Source organism: Nicotiana tomentosiformis, chromosome 2 (assembly GCF_000390325.3).
Source record: "Nicotiana tomentosiformis chromosome 2, ASM39032v3, whole genome shotgun sequence".
Classification (NCBI taxonomy): Eukaryota; Viridiplantae; Streptophyta; class Magnoliopsida; order Solanales; family Solanaceae; genus Nicotiana; species Nicotiana tomentosiformis.
Genome location: NC_090813.1, coordinates 148,333,815 through 148,359,220, shown reverse-complemented (window position 1 = coordinate 148,359,220; position 25,406 = coordinate 148,333,815). Strand labels below are relative to the sequence as shown.

The 25,406-nt window shown below is 41.4% G+C and overlaps 2 protein-coding genes across 2 annotated transcripts; one reads left to right on the top strand and one right to left on the bottom strand.

Moving 5' to 3' along the window:
• Positions 1-8,682: 8,682 nt before the first annotated feature.
• Positions 8,683-9,609, bottom strand: LOC138905835 (uncharacterized). Its single transcript, XM_070194351.1, has 2 exons — positions 9,503-9,609; positions 8,683-9,421 (listed from the first exon to the last, which is right to left on the bottom strand). The coding sequence occupies exons 1-2, from the start codon at positions 9,607-9,609 to the stop codon at positions 8,683-8,685; spliced, it is 846 nt and encodes a 281-aa protein (XP_070050452.1).
• A 10,981-nt stretch (positions 9,610-20,590) lies between these two features.
• On the top strand, positions 20,591-21,835 carry LOC138905833 (uncharacterized). The gene is made up of 2 exons (XM_070194350.1): positions 20,591-21,244; positions 21,308-21,835. Exons 1-2 carry the CDS (start codon positions 20,591-20,593, stop codon positions 21,833-21,835), a joined length of 1,182 nt encoding a protein of 393 aa, XP_070050451.1.
• The last annotated feature ends 3,571 nt before the right edge of the window (positions 21,836-25,406 follow it).

Below are 25,406 nucleotides of genomic sequence, written 5' to 3'. Positions count from 1 at the left end.
CTAAGCCATCTCACTTGAGACATAACCTCTTCAATTGTTCACTCAATTCACATTTCTTTCCCATCTTTCATTACATGGCACAAACAGCCTCATTTATTAAGTAGTTATTGGCATTTGGGAACATTTTACAATTTAAATCTTTCCCTTTTTATTTGTTCAAATAACATCATCATTCATGTCGATAAGTACCATCGCATAAGGCATTTCACACATAAGGGAAGGAGCTTGGAAAATCATAATTACATTCTCAAATAGCATGATGACATGGTAACCATCTAAAATAATTAGGGAACATGAATCTTTAAATCCAACACACAAAGGAAAACAGTTATAGTATGATCAAGTTGGAACTTACACCCATTATTCGGACACCAGGAGTTCGATTCTAGGACGAAGAGAGTTAGCCATACATACCTCAATTGCACTTCTTTAGACTCTACAATTATCCGAAACCCTTAGCAACCTCAATCTATTTTAGCAATATACAAATTGAACCCAGAATTGGGAAAAAGTTCATGGTTCTAGCCCACTTTTTCCCCACACTCTTTATCACACATGCATGCAAGATAAACCACCCTCATACCCATGAAGTATCACCCTAGTACCCCATTATAGCTATGTTTGAAATTAAGAGCTGGGGTGACGAAGCCTTACCTTTTAGGATGAAGGATTTTGGTGCTGTACTTGAATATTTCCAAAGCTTTGAGTGATGGTTGAAGATCAATTTGATAAAAAATTAGGCCCTCCCTCTAGAACCCTCTCTCTCACTCTAGAAATATCAGAAATGAGCTTCAAAATAGACTAAAGGGGTGTTTTAACGGAATGGGGGTCGGATTTTAAATTAAGAAAAAAGGTGCCCCGACACAGGTCTGCGGTCGCATATATGACCGCATAATGGTTATGATGTCCGCAAAGTGACCGTAGAAATGACCCTCATGGGCCTGAACTTTTGGCTCAGGTATGCGACCAGTATGCGGTCCGCATACTTGTTCTGCGATCGCATAATGCACCGCAGAACTCCCTCCGCAAAAACCCAAGAGGAATTATTCGACCAATATGCGGTCGCATAATCGATCGCAAAGCTGACCTCAAGTTAGCCAAACTTTATGCTTCACTCTACGGCCATTATGCGGTCCGCAGAGTGATTATGTGGCATGCCTTTTGTTTGGATCTTGACCCATCTTGACTTTGGATTCACATTCTATTTTAATCATGGACTTTGTCCATTTTGAGTATGGATGGGAAAGCCACTTTCAGTATGGCTCTTGATTCTCTTGATAATTGGGTAACGACCCTACTTGATCTAGGACTCCGATCCTTCTTGTTACTTGATTATGCTTTGATGTAATTGCATGACGCACGTGTTGGGCGAATCAACTAATCGGTGGACTTTCTCAGATTTAAGTAGAAAATCTTCTTGACATTAGAGATTTTGATTAATTGTATCTTGAACCATTTTATGATTTGATATTTAGCCCTCCTGAGATGATTGTACCTTCATAAAGTACTTGATGTTGATTCTAATACGCTCATATCTAGAATTTATTCATTATATTCATTACATAGTTTACATTTCTTTTATTATGAAATGTTAATAAGTTTATGTGCCACTAAGCTTTATGCTTAGCGATAGTTTATTATTATCGTAGGTGATGTACCGGGAGATGCTTGAGGATATCATTTGAAGTAGACTATTTGGAAGCTTAGATGAAGATCTCACTTGCATAAGCCTATGTCTTCTTTTTGTAGGCTTTTGGGGACTTGTACATAATCCATATGATACACTTAGATATGCACTCTTGAATGATTATTGGGTCATGACACTAATTTTTTTTAACTTAATCTTGGTGAATGATTTTGACTTTTTTCGGGGGTGTTTATGCCCAAGTCTTGTAATTTATTGAATTTAGTACTTGAATTGAACTTGGGAGATTTTGTTTGAACACTTAACTAACTTGTATTCGATTGAGAGTTGATTTTTATGCTTAATTTGAGTCTTGAATGGTGTATGAAAAAAAGCTTATCTCCTACTAAGTATTTGGTAAATTTTGAAGTATTGATTTAACTTGAATAGATGTTGCTATTTTCTTATCCTTTTTTTTCATAGTTGTATTCTTAAATTTTAAAGAGATTTTAATGAAATTTTTCTAAGTTCAGATGACATATGTTGAAGTTTATTCATGGGCATATTTTATTTTTTTTGCTAGTTTATTTTGTTAAAAGAATGTTTAAATTTATAAGTATTACATTAGTGTTTATATCACGACCCAAAACTCGACCTGTCGTGATGGCGCCTATCATGATACTAGGTAAGTCGATAACTCACACATACCAACTCTTTCAAATTCAAAATATACTAAAGCAGATTTAAATAAGTAAGAATTTAAAAAAAAAACCCGATGAAAAAGTCACAACTCATTACAAAAGTTTCCCAAAAACCATGGTGTCACTGAGTACATGAGCATCTATACAAATACAAAGTCTGATACACTGTCTAAGGAAGCAAAAACTAAATAAGTAAAACTGAGGGATAGGGGAGGAGAGTAAAGGTCAGCGGACGCCAAGGCAGCTACCTCGATAATCTCCGAATGAATGAACACTCTGAGATCAGAAATCACCGTGTTCAGAAATACCTGGATCTGCATATGAAGTGTAGGGTGTAGTATGAGTACAACTAACTCAATATGTAACGAATCTAACTTTTGGGCTGAAAGAAGTGATGAGCTTCATAGGTACAATCCAATTACAGAAATGTAGGCATGCTTTCAAGTTTAACAGTTTAAGGTCAAACATGTAAGATATGTCAAGTTCAAGTGAAACAAGATATGGTACATCTCGATATCTACATGTCAGTTACGTATGCCAACTGAAATACAAAATAATTAATGAAATCATAAACATACTCTCAAAGTATCAATCACTCAGTTCTCCCATTCCCTCCATCCTCACAGTCACTCAATCCTCCCAATCACTCAGCACTCGCGCTCGGCACTCGCACCCACACTTGCACTCATTAGGTACATGCGCTCACTGTGGGTGTGCAGACTCCGAAGGGGCAAATCCAGTCCAAGCGCTATAATAAGCCAATCATGGCATGAATCAATAAAACATGCTGCGGCGTGCAGCCGGATCCCATAAATATGCTCTCAATCAAGCCCTCGGCCTTACTCAGTCATCAATCTCTCCAGCCTCTCGGGCTCACAAGAATCATGATAATCAGCCCAAATAATGATGATATGATGTATCAATAAATGGCAACAGAAACTAAGAAACAACATGAAAATAATAGCTTTGACTGAGTACATAATTGCAAATAAAGCAAATAATTCAACATGCAACACGACCTCTGTGGGTCCCAACAGTAACAGCATGTAGCCTAAGCATGATTTCTTACATGACTTGCAACTCAATTTCTTTAACACATGGAGAATATATGGATAACGACAAGATTATTCAACTATATAGTTCCACAGAATAGACCAAGTCACAATTCCTACGATGCACGCCCACACGCCCGTCACCTAGCATATGCGTCACCTCAACACCAATCACATAACATGTAATTCGGGGTTACATACCCTTAGAACCAAGTTTAGAAGTGTTACTTACCTCAAACCGTGCAAATATCTACTCCAACAAGCCCTTGCCTTGCGAATCGGCCTCGGAATGCCTCGAATCTAGCCACTAACAACATGAGCTAAAGGAATCAATTCCATGTGAAAATACTATAAGTCTTAATCAAAAGTCAAAAAGTCAACTCAAAAGTCGGCCCCCGAGCCCAAGTCTCGAAATCCAATAAAATTTGCAAAATCCGAAAGCTCATTCAACCGTGAGTCCAACCATACCAAATTTACCAAATTCCGACACCAAATCATCACTCAAATCCCCAAGTTTAACTCTCCAAATCCCTAGCGTCAAACTCCCCAAATTCCACCTAAAGAACACACAAACTAGGTGGGAAATTTAATGGGGAAACAATATTATTGAATAAAAATGATCACAAGTGACTTACCTCAAGAAACTTCTCGAAATCCCTCTCAAACATTGCCTCAATCTGAGCTTGTAAAATTCAAAAATGAATAAAACCCCGGAACCGTTCGAATTTAAACACTACCCAAAGATTCTGCTTCTGCGGTCCAAAAATCCGCTTCTGCGGTACCACTTATGTGGTCAAAAATCTGCTTCTGCAGAAAACACTCAACTCCCGTCCTCACGCACATGCGGCCAATCTTCTGCATCTGCGGGTGCGCTTCTGCGAGATATCGACCACTTCTGCGGACCACGCAGGTGCGGAAAATAAGCTCGCACCTGCGACCACTACCCACTTCCTTTCAGGCCGCTTCTGCGATGCCCTCCACGCACCTGCGGCCTCGCACCTGTGACCATGACCTCCGCAGGTGCGATTACACCAGTCCAGTACTCTTCAACTATATCTCAAGTCAAAAAATTTGATCCATTAACTATCTGAAACCAACCCGAGGCCCCCGAGACCTCAACCAAACACACCAACAAGTCCTAAAATATAATACGAACTTAGTATAGCCCTCAAATCACATCAAACAACATCAAAAACATGAATCGCACCCCAATTCAACCCTAATGAAAACTAAGCAATTCCAACTTCTACAATCGATGCCGAAACCTATCAAATCAAGTCTGATTAACCTCAAATTTTGCACACAAGTCATAAATGACACAACGGACCTACTCCAAAACCAAAATCTGAGCCCGGTAACCAAAAAGTCAACTCTCGGTCAAACTTTACAATTTCCAAAACTTCTAATTTTCCAACATTTGCCATTTCAAGCCTAAATCAACTACGGACCTCCGTATCATTATCCGGACACACTCCTAAGTTCAAAATAACCCAACTGAGCTATCAGAACCATCAAAACTCCATTCTGGAGCCATTTACACATAATTCAACATCCGATCAACCTTTTCAACTTAAGCTTCCAACCTTGAGACTAGGTGTCTCAACTCATTAGGAAACTTTCCCGAAACCGAACCAACTACTCCGGCAAGTCACATAATGACAATTGAGCATAAAATAAGCAGTAAATAAGGGATCGGATCTACAACACTCAAAATGATCGGCCGAGTCATTACATCCCCCCTCTTAAACAAACATTCATCCTCGAACGAGTCTAGAAACGTACTTGGACCAAGTAGCCTCCTCGACAGGCTGACCTCTCTACTGAACCTTCATTAAAGCTATGTTCTTGGACCTTAACTTTCGAACCTGCCGATCCAAAATGGCCACCGGCTCCACATCATAGGTCAAATCACCATCTAACTGAACCGTACTGAAGTCTAGACAGAATCACCGACATACTTCCAGAGCATAGAAACATGAAACACTGGATGAACACTCGACAGGCTAGGCGGCAAGGCAAGCTTGTAAGCCACCTCTCCAATCCTCTAAAGCACCTCAAACTACCTAATATACTGAGGGCTCAACTTGCCCTTCTTCCTAAACCTCATAACACCCTTCATGGGTGAAACCTTGAGCAGTACCTTCTCCCCAACCATGTAAGCAACATCATGAACCTTCTGATTGGTGTAGCTCTTCTATCTAGACCGTGCCGTGCAAAGTCGATCCTGAATTAATTTAACCTTGTCCAAAGCATCCTGAACTTAGTCAGTACCAAACAGCCTAGCCTCAACCGGCTCAAACCATCCCACTGGAGACCGACATCGTCTCCCATACAAAGCCTCATATAGAGCCATTTGAATGCTCGATTGGTAGCTGTTGTTGTAGGCAAACTCTGCAAGCGGCAAAAACTGATTGCATGAACCATCGAAATATATGACACACGTGCATAGCATATCCTCCAATATCTGCATAGTGCGCTCGGACTGTCCATCCATCTGAGGGTGAAATGTTATACTCAACTCAGCCTGGGTGCCCAACTCTCGCTGTACTGCTCTCCACAACTGCGATGTAAACTGTGTGCCCCGATCTGAAATGATGGACACCGGAATACCATGAAGGTGAATAATCTCGTAGATGTAGATCTTAGCCAACCGCTCCGAAGAATAAGTAGTCCCAACTAGAATTAAATGCGCGGACTTGGTCAATCGATTTACAATCATCCAAATAACATCAAACTTCCTCGAAGTCCGTGGGAGCCCAACTACAAAATCCATGGTGATATGCTCCCATTTCGACTCCGAAATCTCAAGCCTCTGAAGCAATCCGCCCGATATCTGATGCTCATACTTCACTTGCTGACAGGTTAGGCTCCGAGCTACAAACCCCACTATATCCTTCTTCATCCTCCTCTACCAATAGTGCGGCCTCAAGTCCTGGTACATCTTCGTGGCACCTGGATGAATGGAATATCGCAAATTGTGGGCCTACTCAAGAATCAACACACGTAGCCTATCTACATTAGGCACACAAATCCGACCCTGCATCCTTAACACCCCATTATCCCTAATAGTAACATCCTTCAAATCACCATGCGGAACCATGTCCCTAAGGACAAGTAAATGGGGATCATTATACTGGTGCTCAATGATGCGATCATATAAGGAAGACCGAGAAACCACACAAGCTAGAACCCGACTGGGCTCCAAAATATCTAATCTGATGAACTGGTTAGCCAAGGCCTGAACATCAACTGCAAGTGGTCTCTTACTAACAGGAATAAATGCAAGCCTCCCCATACTTACCGCCTTTCTACTCAAGGCACCGGCCACCACATTCGCCTTCTCGGGATGATACAGAATGGTAATCTCATAGTCCTTTAGCAGCTCCAACCATCTCCACTGTCTCAAATTTAGATCCTTTTGTTTGAACAAGTGCTGGAGACTCTGATGATCCGTAAGTACCTCACAAGACACACCATAGAGGTAATGCCTCCAAATCTTCAATTCATGAATGATGGCTGCCCACTCCAAAACATGAACATGGTAGTTCTTCTCATGGGGATTCAACTGACATGAAGCATATGCAATCAATCTACCCACTTACATCAAGACACACCAAATACCGATCCGAGAATCATCACAATACATTGTATAAGAGCCTGACGCTGAAGGCAAAATTAGAACTAGAGATGTGGTCAAGACAGCCTTGAGCTTCTGAAAGATCTCCTCACACTCATCCGACCACCTGAAAGGAGCACTCTTCTGGGTCAATTTGGTCAAAGGCGCTATAATAGATGAGAAACCCTCCACGAAGCGACATTAATAACAGGCCAAGCCGAGAAAGCTTTGAATCTCAGTAGCTGAGGATGATCTAGGCCAACTCTGAACCGCCTCTATCTTCGTTGGATCAACCTTAATCCCCTCACTGGACACCACGTGCCCCAAGAATGCCACCGAACTAAGACTAAACTCAAACTTGGAGAACTTGGCATAAAGCTTCTCCTCCCTCAGCCGCTGTAATACAATCCTCAAATATTGGGCATGCTCCTCCTAGTTATGTGAGTACACCAGGATATCATCAATGAAAACTATGACAAACAAGTCGAGATATGGCTGAAATACACTGTTCATCAGATGCATAAATGTTACTGGGGCGTTGGTCAGCCCAAAAGACATCACAAGGAACTCATAGTGACCATAACGGGTCCTGAGTGCCGTCTTTAGAATATTCGAGTCTTGAATCTTCAACTGGTGATACCCAGACCTTAAATCGATCTTAGAGAACACCCTCACTCTCTGAAGCTGGTCAAATAGATCATCAATGCGCGGCAAATGACACTTGTTCTTGATTGTAACTTTTTTTAACTGTCTATAGTCGATGCACATCCGCATAGTACCATCCTTCTTATTCATAAATAGAACCGGTGCACCCCACGGTGACACACTAGGCCTAATAAACCCCTTATCAAGAAGTTCCTGAAGCTGCTCTTTCAATTCCTTTAACTCGGCTAGTGCCATACGATACGGAGGAATAGAAATGGGCTGAGTGCCTGACACCAAATCAATACTAAAATCAATATCCCTGTCGGGTGGTATGCCCGACAGGTCTACAGGAAACACATTCAGAAAGTCTCGCACCACCGAAACAAAATCAATAGTAGAGGTATCAGCACCAACATCCCTCACAAAGGCCAAATATGACAGACACCCCTTTCCCAACCATCCGTTGTGCTTTAAATAAGAAATCACCCTGTGGGGAACATAATTTAGAGAACCTCTCCACTCGATCCTTGGCAACCCCAGCATCACTAATGTCACGATCTTAGCATGACAATCCAGAATAGCATGACATGGAGACAACCAATCCATACCCAAAATCGCGTCGAAGTCAACCATACTAAGCAATAAGAGATCAAATCTAGTTACCAATCCCCCAATAGTCTCTACACACGGCCGATATACACGGTCCACAACAATAGTTTTGCCCACCGTCATAGATATATGAACAGGTGAAACTAAGGACTCACGGGGCATATCTAAATAACGAGTAAAATAGGATGATACATAGGAATAAGTAGAACCAGGGTCAAATAATGTGGAAGCATCTCTATGGCACACTAAGACAATACCTGTGATCACTGCATCTGTAGCAACATCATCTGGCGTGGCAAGAATAACATAGAATCGGGCTTGACCACCACTTGATCGGCCTTCCCCTCTAGGGCGACCTCTAGCTGCCTGGGCCTCACCCCGAGCTAGTTGGGAGTGTGATGAAGTAACTGGTGTGAAAGTCATAGCCTGACCCCTCTACTGCTTTGGACCTCCCGGGATACGAGGACACTGTCTCCACATATGCCCAAACTCCCCACACTCAAAGCAACTCCCCGCTGGTGGTGGTGGGGACTGAATTAGGCCCCGAGTACCGGAGTAACTGCTAGAAGGACCTGGCACAGATGAACCCTGAACCGATGGAGCACGGGATGAACTCTGAGCTGGGAGAGCACTGGGAGATGACTGACCCAGATGAGCACTATACAAACCATGGCTAGCTGATGCAACACGATGAAATGGATGAGCCATCTGAGCGAGCCTATAAGGATGACCCCTGATGTGGCAGGACTGTCCCCCGGAAGGAACACCACTGAGATCACCCGAAACAGGAGGCCTCTTGACCTCCCTCTCCTCACGCTCCTGACTACGGACCATTTCTATCCACCGAGCAATATCAACTAACTCATCAAATCTAGCACCGGATACACACTCCTGAGTCATAATAAAATACAACTGATAGTGTAGGCCATCAATGAACCTCCTAATCCTTTCCCTCTCATTGGGAACCAACCAAACTGCGTGACGAGCCAACTCTGAAAATCTCATCTCATACTGGGTCACAGACATGCCCTCCTGTTGTAGTTGCTCGAACTGCCTGTGTAGCTCCTCCCTGCGAGTCCGTGGCACAAACTTCTCCATGAAGAGAACAGAGAACTCATGCCATGAAAGTGGTGCAACACCAACTGTCCTTCTCCTTTCATAGGCCTTCCACCATCTGAAGGCAGCCCCTGATAGCTGAAAAGTAGTAAAGGAGACTCCACTAGTCTCTAGAATACCCACCGTGCAAAGAATCTACTGGCACATATCCAAGAAGTCCTGTGCATCCTCTGACTCAGCCACACTGAATGATGGAGGCCTGAGCCTCCCAAATCTCTCCAGCCTCTTCTGCTCCTCATCAGTCATAATGGGACCCACCTAAGTCTGAGCAACTGTAACCAGCTGGGCTAGAAGTACCCCCGGTGTCTGAAGTTCCTACATCACCTGCTCTGGAGTACGGGCGGTGGGAGTCTGAGTGCCTCCCTCGGCTTGAGAAGTGGATGGCGCGATTTGAACAGAAACTGGTTGAGCAAGGCTAGTGCAAACAGTCAATATCTGAGCCAAAGCCTCCTGAAGGTCTGGAATCACAAGGGGCACAAGTGGTGCTTGAGCTGGCCCCACTGGCTCAAACACATCTGGAACCTGCTCCTAAGCTAGAGCAACTGGTGGATCTGCAGGTGCTGCTCTAGCTGATGTACGAGCTGCACTTCGGCCCCTACTGCGACCCCGACCTCTCGTGGACCTAGCTGGTGGTACTGATAGCTGTTCGCCCGGTCTGATAGCACGTGTCCTCACCATCTATGAGAGAATAGAGTAACAGAGGTTTAGTTCCCCCGATCAACAAATTCGCACAACAAGAATACAAGAATGTAAAGTTTTCCTAGGGGTTCGGCAGCCTCTCAAAGATAAATACAGACGTCTCTGTACCGATCCGCAAGGCTCTACTAAAACTTCTCATGACTCGTGAGACCTATGTAACCTAGGCTCTGATACCAACTTGTCACGACCCAAAACTCGACCTGTTATGATGGCGCCTATCATGATACTAGGCAGGACGACAACTCACACATACCAACTCTTTCAAATTCAAAATATACTAAAGCATATTTAAATAAGTGAGAATTTCATAAAAATCGGATGAAAATGTCACAACTCAATACAGAAGTTTCCCAAAAACTGGGGTGTCACTGAGTACATGAGCATCTATACAAATACAAAGTCTGATACACTGTCTAAGGAAGTAGAAACTGAATAAGTAAAACTGAGGGATAGGGGAGGAGAGTCAAGGTCTGCGGACGCAAAGGCAGCTACCTCGATAATCTTCGAATGACTAAAAACTCTTAGATCAGCAACCACCGTGTCCATAAATGCCTAGATCTGCACATGATGTGCAGGGTGTAATGTGAGTACAACCAACTCATTAAGTAACAAATCTAACTTTTGGGCTGAAAGTAATGACGAGCTTCACAGGTACAGTCCAATTACAGAAATACGGTACAAAAATGTAGGCATGCTTTCAAGTTTAACAATTAAAGCTCAAACAGGTATGATATGTTAAGTTAAAGTGAAACAAGATATGGTACATCTCGATATCTACATGTCAGTTACGTATGCCAACTAATACAAAACAGTGATGAAATCATATGCATACTCTCAGAGTATCAATCGCTCATTTCTCCCATTTACTCCATCCTCACAGTCACTCCATCCTTATAGTCACTCAATCCTCCCAATCGATCGGCACTTCCACTCACACTCAGTAGGTACCTGTGCTTACTGTGGGTGTGCAGATTCCGAAGGGGCAAACCCAACCCAAGCGATATAATAAGCCAATCATGGCATGGATCAATAAAACATTCTACGGCGTGCAGCCCAATCCCATAAATATCCTCACAATCAGGCCCTCGGCCTCACTCATTCATCAATCTCTCCAGTCTCTTGGGCTCACAAGAATCATAATAATCAGCCCAAACAATGATGATATGATGTATCAATAAATGGCAACAAAGAGTGAGATATGATATGCAAAGAATAGCTCTGACTAAGTACATAATTGCAAATTAAGCAAATAATTCAACATGGAACACGAACTCTGTAGGTCCCAACAGTACCAGCATGTAGCCTAAGCATGATTTCTAACACGACTTGCATCTCAATTTCTCTAACACATGGAGAATATAGTGATAGCGATAAGATTATTCAACTATACAGTTCCACGGAATTGACCAAGTCACAATTCCTACGGTGCACGCCCACACGCCCGTCACCTAGCATGTGCGTCACCTCAACACCAATTACATAACACGTAATTCAGGGTTTCAACCCCTCAGAACCAAGTTTAGAAGTGTTACTTACCTCAAAACGTGCAAATCTATACTCCAACAAGCCCTTGCCTCGTGAATCGGCCTCCAAATGCCTCGAATCTAGCCGTAAATAATTTGATACAATTAACACGAGCTAAAGTAATTAATTCCATATGAAAATATCGAGTTCTTAATTAAAAGTCAAAAGTCAACTCAAAAGTCGCCCCCTGGGACCACATCTCGAAATTTAATAAAAGTTACAAAATCCGAAAGCCCGTTCAACCACGAGTCCAACCATACCAAATTTATCAAATTCCGACACCAAATCGTCACTCAAATCCCAAAATTTTACTCTCCAAATCCCTAGCCTCTGCACTTCTAAAATTCCACCTCAAAAACACATAAACTAGGTGGGAAATTCAATGGAGAAACAATATTATTGAATAAAAATGATAACAAGTGACTTATCTCAAGAAACTCCCCGAAATCCCTCTCACAAATTGCCTCAATTCGAGATTGTAATGTCCAAAAATGATTAAAAACTCGGAACTCTTCGAATTTAAACACTGCCAAGAGATTCCGCTTCTGCGGTCCAAAACTCTGCTTCTGCGGTACCGCTTTTTTGGTCAAAAATCCGCTTCTGCAGAAAACACAACTCCCGTCCTCGTGCACCTACTGCCAATCTTCCGTATCTACAGGTACGCTTCTGTAGACCACGTAGGTGCGAAAAATAACCTCGCATCTACGACCACTGCCCACTTCCTTCCAGGCCACTTCTACGATGCCCTCTACGCATCTGCGGCCTCGCATTTGCGACCATGACATCTGCATGTGCGATTACACCAGTCCAACATTCTTCAGCTATTTCTCAAGTCCAAAATTTGATCCGTTGACCATCCAAAACCAACCCGAGGCCCCCGGGACCTCAACCAAACACACCAACAAGTCCAAAAATACGATACGAACTTAGTCGAGCCCTCAAATCACATCAAACAACATTAAAAAAATGAAATGCACCCCAATTCAAGCTTAATGAAACTTAAGAAATTCCAACTTTTACAATCAATGCCGAAACCTATCAAATCAAGTCCGATTAACCTCATATTTTGCACACAAGTCATAAATGACACAGCGGACCAACTCCAACTCCTAGAACAAAAATCTGAGCCCGGTAACCACAAAGTCAACTCTCGGTCAAACTTCTCAATTTTCAAAACTTCTAATTTTCCAATATTTGCCATTTCAAGCCTAAGTCAACTACAGACCTCTGAATCACTATCCGGACACATTCCTAAGTCCAAAATCACCTAACATATCTATCAGAACCATCGAAACTCCATTCCAGAGTAATTTACACATAATTCCACATTTAGTTAACCTTTTTTAACTTAAGCATCCAACCTTGAGACTAAGTACCTCAACTATTTCCGAAACATCCCCGGAACCGAACCAACTACTCCGGCAAGTCACATAATGACAATTGAGCATAAAAAGGCAGTAAATAGGGGAACGGGGCTACAACACTCAAAACGACCGACCAGATCATTACAGTTTATAAGCTTCCAAATTATCCTTTATAATCAAATTATATCATATAAAATGTCTTTATCGAATGACTGACAAAGCAATGAGTATAATACTAGAATTATTTAAGAATGCCTTTAAAGATGCCAAGATTCCTGGTTCCTTTTATGAGGCCAAGAAAACCATCAACAAACTTGGTCTTAATTATACCACGATATATGCTTTCCTAAATGATTATATGTTATATTTTGGTGAAGATGAAGGCTTGAAAGAATGTAAAAGATGCAAGACATCTAGGTGGAAGGATAGTAAGAAGAAACATTTTGCGCTACTTTCCACTAAAGTCAAGGTTACAAAGATTGTTCATGTGCTCTAAATTTGCCAAGTCTATGAGATGGCATTCTTTAGAGGGTACCCAAGATGGATTGATGAGGCATCCTAGGGATTCTCAAGCTTGAAAACATTTGACTTACTTCATCCTGAATTTGCTGCAGATCCTCAGAATGTACGATTAGGCCTAGCTAGTGACAGTTTCAATCCTTTTAGAGCAATTGCAACAAACTGTAGTATCTGGCCAGTGATACTTATTTCATACAACCGTACTCCTTGGGAGTGCATGAAACAAACCATTCATTCTTTCAATGATCATTCTAGGAAAACAAATACCAGGCAATGACATAAATGTATATTTACAACCTCTTATCCAAGAGTTGAGTCAATTGTGGCACGATAGAGTGAAGACATTATATTCTTCAAAGAATGAAATATTTAAAATGCGAGCAGCTTTTATGTGGACAATTAGTGATTTTTCTGGGCTTGGTACCTTATCTGGATGGAATAAATACACTAGATTTGCTTGCCCTACGTGTAACTTTGGTGCATACTCTTGCAGATTGAAGCATAGTAAAAAATGATATTTTATGGGTCATCATCGTTTTCTTGAAAGTGGCCATCATTTTAGATTGCAACGTGTTCATTTTAATGGGAAATTCGAGCAACGAGAGCCACCAATTGCATTATCAGGGTCAGACATCTTGAAACAAGTAGAGGGCTTTAATGTCAATTTTGGAAAAGTACCTGATTTGAATAATAAAGGTAAAAGAACTCGAAGACAAACTGTTAATGAAGCTAGATCGAGACAATGGAGAAAGAGGAGCATATTTGTTGATCTTCCTTATTAGGAAACGAACTTGTTGCATCATAATCTAGACCTTATGCACATTGAGAAGAATGCGTGTGGGAATGTGTATAAGGAAAGAACTTTGAGCAGATGAGAATGGAAGCTATCGTCCATCTGTCACGACCTCAATTTCCCAACATATGATGTCGTGACGGCACCTAGCCTCCAAGACTAGGTAAGCCTAGCACTTACTAAATTAATAGAAGAATTCAACCATCAAATAATAAATATGAAATAGAAATCTTTATACACAACTTACAATTCCCAAAACCGGTAGTACAAGTCATAAGCTCTACTGAATTTGCTAGAAACAAAATTCCTAAATACAACTGTTCGGAATAGAATTAAGCAGTACAAGTACAATATCAGAAAGTGACTCCGAGGCCTGCGAACGTGACGACAGGTTTATCTTGAGTCTTCACAGCAATGCTCAACCAGCCAACTAATAATCAACAATAACCGTGGCACCTAGATCTGCACAAAAATGTGCAGAAGCATAGTATGAGTACACCATAGGGATACCCAGTAAGTATCAAGACTAATCTCAGTGGAGTAGTGATGAGGGACAGTCAAGACACCTACCAGACTAAACAACATGAACAAGCATGAAACCAACATTTAACAGGAAGCAGTTAGGTAATAATGCTGTAGAGTAAGCTAATGACAGTCTAAGTCCTGTGAAACCAAATAAAGGAAAACCAGCAACTACTCGATATGAACAACCGCTTTCACAACAGATCTGTTCAAGCATTTCCACGAGGTACCAAACCTCATAATCACAACTCGCGGGTTCCAATTCATGAACCATAATCACTTGGCATCTTGTGCCCGCATTATAATTCATAACCGCACGGACGACTCACGTACCACGAGAACAGCTCTCACACAGAAGGTAAGTAGACAAGAGTACATGTAATGGTCAATAGCGTCAGGATTCATTTTATTAAACCAATATGGGTGATTCATCTACGTGTATTCTTGTGCTTGTGTTGTACCACAATTAAAGTCAACAAATAAGAGTAGAGACAATGAATGACACAAAGAAGCGATCACCACTAAATGTACAGTGTAAGCAAGACAACAATGAAGTTAAAGCAACGGCAAGCACAACAAGATTGGCTACATAGAAATAAGCAAATATTGCAACATGGAGGAAGACAATTAATAGTTTGCTAAGGAAACAACAATCAAAAACAAGTACAAAAAAATGAATCACAACTTTCCTTATAGCACCACGAGAGCCTTTATATTTAGTTTTGAAAATTATTTTTTCCGAAATAGCATCCCGCGTTTTAGCCGACCTTATCACACCACATGGCTTCTAGTAGTTCCCCTACTAGTCACGCATTTCAAGCCTACTGTATCTCACCGCATGCATTTCAACATCTAGACCTTATACCACCGTATGCGTATCAATAATAACAACAGTACGACAGAAACCTCATGAAAACATATAACAACCGCACGGTAGAAACCTCGTGCAAACACAATAACAACCACACGACAGAAACCTCATGCAAACACAATAACAACTACATGGCAGAAACCTTGTGCAAACACAATAACAATTCTCTCAACAATAACACATGTGCCAAAACATAACATCTCGATTAGATGACTTTCACAATGTGTTCCCACATGCCACAACATTTCCTCAAAATAGTTTCAATATCACAACCACGCATAGACCTCAGCTCAACAATACTGAATACAACAGCAACAATGCCAATAATACGAGAATACGACAAGTAAATCAACTCAGGAACTTCAGAACACAAGGAAACAGAAGAACGAGCTCACAAAGAAAGACACAACAGGGAGTAATGCTGGCCTGCTCTAGAGATAAGACTCCCACCATCTACGGGCCTTCCCCTCTAGCTAAAATATGGTAAAGTCCACCCCGTTAGACTCCACTACCCCGATATTATGCAGCCTCTCCCTGCAATGGTCAATGAAATCATATGGTTTCTCTGACTTCTCACCACAAAAGAAAGGAGGATGAAGTCTAGTCCATCTGTCCAACCGCTTCTGCTCTTCAACGATCGCGGTTGATCTAGTCTCTGCCGTAATAGTTGCAACAGGTTGAACCCCGCCCGTAGGTATTCAACCTGGGGTCTGATAAACGACAACAGCGTGCCCGAGAGCATAAGCGATAGGGGTCTGTGCTCCCTCTCCCGCCTGAAATATAGCCGAATCTGCTGGAAATAGTCCAACCTAAGTCATAGAATCCATGAACTGCAGCATACAGCCCATGACCTCCTGAAATCCCAGTGCAGTCATAAAGTCTGCTCGGGCCGGCTCAGCTATAGGTACCTCATCCTCCTCCTCAATAACAGGATCCTCCACCAGATCCACTGGTGGTACCCCTGGAGTAACTCTAGGATGCGCTCGTTAATTATCCATTTTTATACTTTTTAAATCAGGAATTACATTAAGTAAATGGAATTAAATTTGTAAATGATGACAATATACGTATTTCCTTACCAAATCACAGAGTATAAGTAAACATGAAGCAAAGTGATAATAACATTAGGTACAACCATGAACATCCACCAGAAATACCCAAGACCTGGTGTCACAAGTGCACGAATAATCTAGTAAAATATACAAACCTCATTATAGCTACTGTCTAAAATAAAATAGAAAAAAATAATAAACATAATAAGAAGCAGACCCCGGGTGCTGCAGATCAAAGCATGGAGAGCATCTTACCACTAAGTCTTCGGATAGTGCGTATGCACACCCGAATGACCTCCTAGAGTACCTGCCTCAGTACCTGCACAATTAGAGCAGAAGTGTAGTATGCAAACGTAAATCAACGCGTACCCAGTAAGTATCTAGTCCAACCTCGAAGAAGTCGTAGTGAAGGATCGACAACGATACTTACTAGTGGTCCAATAACTAAAGCACATGAAAATAGACAAGCATGAAACACAACAAGTAGCGATGAAATAAGTAATTGTAAATAACATGATCCTTAAACATAATAATAATATAAGATCCTCAAATACTATATGCTATATCAAACGAACAAGGAACATCAAGTAAATTTCAAGTCTCAAGTCAAGAAGGAATGCTCATGCGTATTTTGACTCCTATCAAATATTGCGCACGAATTCTACCTGTGTCGTACGGCTTGAACCATAATAATGGTGTACACTACTGAGGACGTGTGGCCAGATCAATAGATGCATCTCAAATATACTGCCGAGGTCGTACGTCCCAATCTATAATGCTATTTCATAGCACTGCCGAGGCGTACGACCCGATCCATAGGAATAGAGAAATTTTCCAAACTACCGGTCACATAAACACAAAACGAGGATAGGAATGCAATGAAAACATACTTTTTATCGAAAATCAAGTATCTAGCCAAAACTTAAGGTGAAGAGACTCAGTCAACCATAAACTCTAATCCAATCTCAATTAATATTCTTAAGCAATCAAATAAATAAGTTTAGATCAAGTATTACAATTAAGGCATGGTGAAGATCTAAGTATACCCGGACATAAATATGATTTTAGCTACGCACAAACATAAACATGATTAGAATACCTATGGGGATAATTCTCTCTTATAAGATTAGGCAAGAGACTTATCTCGCTTCCAAGCCCTCAAGTCGACTCTCAAACCTCACTAGTCACCTCAAATCAAGGCCGAGAAAACCGAAACTAATCAAACGACATACAAAACAATAAATATATGCTCAAAAGCTCATAATTAAACTATTAGAGTAATTTACCAACCTAACTCGGAAAGTCAACAAAAGTCAACTCAGGGGCCACATGCCCGAATTCCGAAAATGTTTGAAGATAAATGTTACCCATGACCTTAAGAACTCAAATATATAACTTATAACCAATTCCATAATCAATTTCGTTGTCAAATCCCATTTTTATTAAACCTAGGTTTTCCAACAAAATCCCTAAAACTTCACTAATTTCCACGTTAAAATCTACTCATAATCTATGTATTTAACTCATAATTGGTAGAAATCACTCACCCTATAATACTTGATGAAAACCCCCCTCCAAAGAGCTCCAAAATCGCCCGAGCCAATTGCAACGTGAGAGAAATAAGTCCCGAAATAAAAATACATTCTACCCAGGCCCTTCCTCTTCGCGATCACAGAAGCCTCCTCGCGATCGCGAAGGCAAAATCTGCGGTCACCCCGACAAAGGCTTCGCGAAGATGATGTCTTACCTAGACTAACATATGCGAACGTGACCAAACCTACGCAATCATGAAGTTCAACCTCAAATCCCTACTTCTTCTTCGCGAACGCGACATCCTTCTTGCAAACGTGTAGCTCCACTGCCCCAAGCCTTCGCGAACGTGGCTCACCCAACATGAACGTGAAGCACAAAATGCCTCCAGCCCAAATCCTTCATCGTGAATGCATGACTCCCATCGCATTTGCAAAGAACAAAACCAGAACCAACAAAAATCTGCCAACTTCAAATTTGCTCTGGGTGGTCCGAAACTCACTCGAGCCAACCGGGATCTCGTCCAATTATACCAACAAGTCCATAAATATAATCTGCACCTACTCAAAGTCTCGGAACACATAAGATAACATTGAAACCAAGAATCACACCTCAAAACCAAATTAATCAACTTCTCAACTTCAAACTTCTTCTAACCAACTCCGAACGCGACAAATCATACTTAGATAACTCAGAATGACGCTAAATGTTATGCACAAGTCTCCAATCGCTATACGAACCTATTCTAAGGCTTGGATTCCCAAACCGACATCAATAACACCAAAGTCTACTTCAAATCAAACTTAGAAAATTCTAAAACCTTCAAGTTGTCAACTTCTGACAATAAGCGCCGAAACAGTCCCGGTCCACCCGAAACTCAATCCGAACATACGCCCAAGTCCAAAATTGTCATACGAACCTACTGAATATTCAAATCTTGATTCCGAGATCATTTACTCAAAGTGTTGACTTAAGTCAAACATGTCCACCTTAGGTCACTATAATGGAACTAAGTGTTTTGGATTGAACCCGAACCCTTCCAAAATAAAACTAACCCTCCCCGCAAGTCATAAAGTAAGGAAAACACATAAAAGAAGTCTTAAATAGAGGAACATGGATTTAGAAAGTAATACAACTAATCGAGTCGTTACATATTGAGACTTGAAGAGATTAATGATTTATTTGGGACCATAAAGCCATGTTGATATTGATTGCAAGGTGGTGACTACATCAAGGCCCCATATTGGGCTGGGTAACATTGATGGTTGAGTGTTGCTATTGATTGTGGGGAGCTGCTTGCACCAAGACCCATATTGAACTGAGTGATGTTGATCGTTGATTTTGATCCAATCAGTGCTTGGGCTAGGATTTGCCCCACTGGAGTCAGGCATATTACTTTGAACCTGTGAGTGCAAGCACATGATATGAGCTTTGTGAGAGGCGAATGTCAGGCACCCGTATAGTGCTGTGTGTGTGTGTGTGTGTGTATATAATAATCTATGGGCATTTTTTCAAGCACCGTGAGAGTGCTGAGAGTATGATTCAGGGGCATTATACCAGGCACCGTGAGAATATCATTGAGGGATACTTTTGTCAGGCACTATGAATGTGCTGAGATTGTATATACGTGATGATTAAATTGTATTATTGTTGATTTTCCATGTATACATGACATGCAGGCATAGAGTTGTATGTTTCTCATGCTAATTGGTAATTGATGTCTCTACTTGATGTTAGCGCTTGAAGTCACAGGTTTATGTTGTTAAATCCATGTCTAAGTAATTTCTATGGAAATTTTGATGCCTTGACTGATATACCTAAAAAGCATGCTTATTTCTCCTCTTATTGTGTTAGAGTTGAGCCTGTATTATTTGAGCTGCTTTTCCTTATGCCATTACTCTGTTGTTATTATTGTTGTTGCTTGTTGAAAGTGAGCATCAGACTTTGCCAACCTCGCCACTGTGTTTTTAGTGATTAAACTTGATACTTATTGAGTACATGGTATCAGTTATACTCATACTACACTCTGCATTTCGTGTTCATATCCAGGTGTCGTTGATACTGGTGGTTGCTAGCGAGTTGTCTATCTAGATTTGCTTGGTTATTTTGAGATAGCACTATAATTTTCTTCGCAAGCATTGATGTCCCCTACTTTGTCTATTGTTATTATTCTTTAATCTTCCGGACAATATTGTATTTTGTTCAGACCTTATATTTAGTATTCTATAGAGCTCATGACGCGTTTAAACTTTGGTACTCCGAATGTGTGTGGGGCAAGAACGGGGTAGGTTTCTTGGTTGATAGGGATCTCCGGTATTTAGTGGTGGATGTTAGGAGGGTGAACAACAGACTAATGTGCATTAAGTTAGTGGTTGGGGGTTCTACTTTAAACGTGATTAGTGCGTATGTACCTCAAGTGGGCTTGGACGAGGAGGTCAAAAAGTGCTTCTGGGAGGAGCTGGATGAGGTTGTACGTGGTATTCCACACACTGAGAAGCTCTTCATAGGAGGAGCTATCAATGGCCACATTGGGTCATCGTCGGGGGGTTACGATGACATGCATGGCGGCTTTGGTTTTGGAGTAAGAAACGGAGGTGGAACCTCATTGCTAGATTTTGCTAAGGCGTTTGAGTTGGTGATAGCTAACTCAATTTTCCTGAAGAAGGAGGAGCACTTGGTTACTTTTCAAAGTTTGTTAGCCAGGACCCAGATCGATTATTTAGTCTTCAGGAAGTCTGACAAAGGTCTTTGCGCAGACTGCAAGATCATCCCGAGTGAGATCCTCACGACTCAACATAGGCTCCTGGTCATGGATTTGGAGATCAGGAAGGAGCGAAGAAAGCGGGTGGTATATGGTCTACCTAGGATTAATTGGGGAGCTTTGACTAAAGACAGAGCCCAGGAGTTGGGGGATAAGTTACTGGCTATGGGTGCATGGAGGAGTAGTGGGCACGCTAGTGGTATGTGGACCGCGACTGTGAATTACATTAGAGAGGCGGCTAGAGAGGTTTTGGGGGTCTCGAATGGACCCTCTAGTGGCCACAAAGGGGACTGGTGGTGGAGTACTTAGATCCAAGGAAAATTGGATGTCAAGAAAGTGGAATATTTGCAATTTTTGGAGAGCGTGGACAAGGTGGAGAAGAGGTCGAACAAGGAGCTATATAAGGTGGCCAAGAAGGAAGCAAAGTTAGCAGTTACTGCAGCTAAGACTGCCGCATTTGAATGCTTGTATAAAGAACTTGGTGGCAAAGGAGGCGATAAAAAGCTGTATACGCTAGCTAAGGTGCGAGAAAGGAAGGACCGTGACCTGGACCAAGTTAAGTGTATCAAGGACGGGGAAGGCAGAGTTCTATCGGATGAGGCACTTATTCGACGAAGATGGCAGACTTACTTCCATAAACTATTGAACGAAGAAGGGGATAGGAACATTGTGCTGGGTGATTTAGAATATTCCGAGAGTCGTCCGGACTTTGGGTATTGTAGGCGTATAAAGGTTGTGGAGGTTGAGGAGGCTATGCGTAAAATGAGAAGGGGAGAGCGACCAGGACAGACAAAATTCTGGTGGAACTTTGGAAGAGCGTGGGTAGGGCAGGCTTAGAGTGGCTCAATAGGTTATTTAATGTCATATTTAGGATGAAAAAGATGCCAAATGAATGGAGATGGAGCATGATGATCCTATTGTATAAGAACAAGGGTGATATCCAAACTTATAACAACTATCGGGGTATCAAGTTAATAAGCCATGCCATGAAAGTATGGGAGAGGGTGGTGGAGTTGAGGGTGAGGAGGATTGTGTCTATTTCTGAGAATCAATTCTGATTTGCGCCAGGACGTTCAACCATGAAAGAAATTTATCTTCTTAGGAGGTTGATAGAGCAGTATAGGGAAAGGAAGAGGAATTTACACATGGTGTTCATCGACTTAGAGAAGGCTTACGATAATGTGTCGAGGGAGACCAAAGGTGTTCCTGTTGCACATATTAGGGCTATTAAGGATATGTATGATAGAGCTAAAACTTGACTGGGGATAGTGGGAGGGTACTTGGAACACTTCCCAGTTATGATGGGGTTGTACCAGGGGCCAGCCCTTTCCTATTTGCCTTGGCAATCGATGCACCGACGTGCCACATTCAGGAGGAAGTGTCGTGGAGCATGTTATTTGCAGATGACATTGTGCTAATCGAAGAGACGTGTGGTGGTGTTAACGAAAGGTTAGAGTTTTGGAGGCAGACCCTGGAGTTTAAAGGCTTCAAGTTGAGCATGATCAAAACAAAGTACTTGGAGTGCAAGTTCAGTGGTGCGGTTCCGGTAGTTGACGAAGAAGTGAGGATAGATTCACAAGTCATCCCTAAGAGAGGGTTTCAAGTATCTTGGTTCTGTTATTCAAGGGAATGGGGAGATTGACGAAGATGTCACACATCGTATTAGGGTAGGATGGATGAAATGGAGGCTCACTTCCAGTGTCTTGTGTGATAGGAATGTTCCACTAAGATTTAAAGGGAAGTTATATAGAGCGGTTGTAAGACCGACTATGTTGTATGGGGCAGAGTGCTGGCCAGTCAAGAACTCTCACATCCACAAGATGAAGGCGGCTGAGATGAGAATACTGAGATGGATGTGTTAGCATACCAAGCTAGACAGAATTAGGAATGAAGTTATCCGGGACAAGGTAGGTGTGGCCTATATAGAGGATAAGATGCGGGAGGCAAGACTAAGAAGGTTCGGACTTCTGAAGATGAGAGGCATAGATGCACTAGTGAGGAGGTGTTGGAGGTTGGTCTTGGAGGGCCAACAAAGAGGTAGAGGCAGGCTGAAGAAGTATTGGGGAGAGGTGATTAGGAAAGATATGGCACTGCTCCAGATTACTGAGGACATGACCATAGATAGGAAGGTGTGGAGGTTCAAAATTAGGGTAGAGGGTTAGGTAGTCTAGCTTTGTCTTTGTTTTATTATAATAGCTTCGATACTCCACTTAGTGTCTTTATGTATTTTCGCCTTTCTTGACTTCTGTTATTACTTGTGGTTGCCTTCGCTTCCATTTTAATTTTACTAACTAGTGATAGTTGTGTGTTTTTGCTTGATTTTTTGATTGGTTTGCATGTCATTAGCCCTTCCCTTTATCTTCCCTAAGCCAAGGGTCTACCGAAAATAGCCTCTCTGCCTTTTAAAGGTAGGGATAAGGTCTGCATACACACTACCCACCCCAGACCCCACTTATGGGAATACACTGGGTTTATTGTTGTTGTTGTTGTTGTTGTTGTTGTTGTTGTTGTATAGAGCTCATGCACTCGGTGACACCAGATTTTGGGGTGGATTCAGTTGTATTGACTTTATGACTTCATTTACTTATGTTATTCCTCTATTTGAGACTATGTCTTATCATTGTTGAAATTTATTTCCGCATATTTGTTGTTGGCTTGCCTAACAAGCGGGGTTAGGTGCCATCACAACTCTGGTGGGATTTTGGGTCATAACACATTGACACATGAATATTAATTAAAACATTATTACCAGAAAGAGGCGTTTGTAATAGAAAGAATTGCGTGAAAATACAGCGTAGATACTATCTTTATTAAAATGAGCACATACTTATAATTTCTACCATGTTTAGCCTATTTTGGATATACTTTAAAAAAATATCATTTAGACATATCATATAAAAGGAGGGAACCCTATATTTTTCTCCCACAACAACTCCTCAACCCATCTCCTTCACTCTCTTCTTCCTTTATTTCTCTTTCTCCTACACCCATTATTCCTCTCGTCTTTTTCATTACTGTCAATCTACTTTTTTTACCCCCCATACCCACCTTACCTCTAAATTCTCTTTTCTTTTTTTCCTTTCTCTCTGCTTTCTTTGACTCAAACAAACCATAAATAGAAGAGAGGGACAAGCTGAAATTTCTAGAAAGAAAAAGTGAGAGCTTTTACATATAAGAATCCTCATTTCTTCCATGGATATATCATTTTATTTTGTTCCTAATCCCTCTCTTCATATCCTGTATTTAATTTTTCTACTCCAAAAATACACGTCTGAAATACCAAATGACAATACTATCTAACAATAGTACAAAATGAAAAGAGATGACAAGTATTTGGTCAAGATGCAGCTCTACCTCATCTCTCCAACATATCTTAGCAACAAGTCTCAGCTACTGGTGGCTCGGTCCGACACCTGGATCTGCACAATTAAGCGTAGAGTATAGTATAAGTATAACTGACCCCGTGTACTCATCATGTATCACAACTAACCTCGTCGAGAAAATAGAAGCAAGAATTATAAATGATACTCGCTAATCACCTGTACAGTTTATAAATCCAACAAGTTCAAAATAATAATATGATCAAGTCATGAATCACAAAATGAACCACCTTGGTGCACACAATAACTTACCATACTCTGCTCAGTCAACAATCCAGCTTATCTAGAAAATATGCAAACAAATCAGGTAACAACCAAGGAAATTGTAAGTAAAGATGAAATGCAATAAACAAATCAAACACTGGCCAGCTTTTCCTCCAAATCTCAATAATTAAACCAAACCACTTATCAAATTTCCTCAAACCGCGTGTACACCATCAAGAAGAAACATGAGATGGTGACCCTAGAGGGATGGATCCATATTCACACGCTGCTCAGACAACTCACGTGCTGCACGGACAACTTACATGCCAATAATATATCAACCGCATAGATAACTCACGTGCCAATAATAACAATATCTCGGATATGCACGAATAACTCACGTGTTATACAGGCAACGCATGTGCTCAACGGCGCTGTCACAGGCTCAATATCACAATTCGCCCGGCGTGGTCACAGGATCAATATCATAATTCGCCTGGCGTGGTCATAGGCTCAATATCACAATTCGCCTGGCATGGTCACACGCTCAATATCACAATCCGCCCGGCATGGTCATATGCTATCAGTCCAATCCATATCACACAGAAAGCAGACAAGAGTACATGTACATAATCGATAGACATCAAATTTCATACTCCTAGACTGGTATAAGTGACATGCTAAGGTGTATGCATGTGCAAAGTGTACTATCACAACTCAATCAGGAAAATACATCATGAAAGTAGCAAATAATGGGTTCAATCAGGAGATTTACCTCTATGTAATCTTAGACATGGCTCAAATAACTCATAAGAGGGGGTACA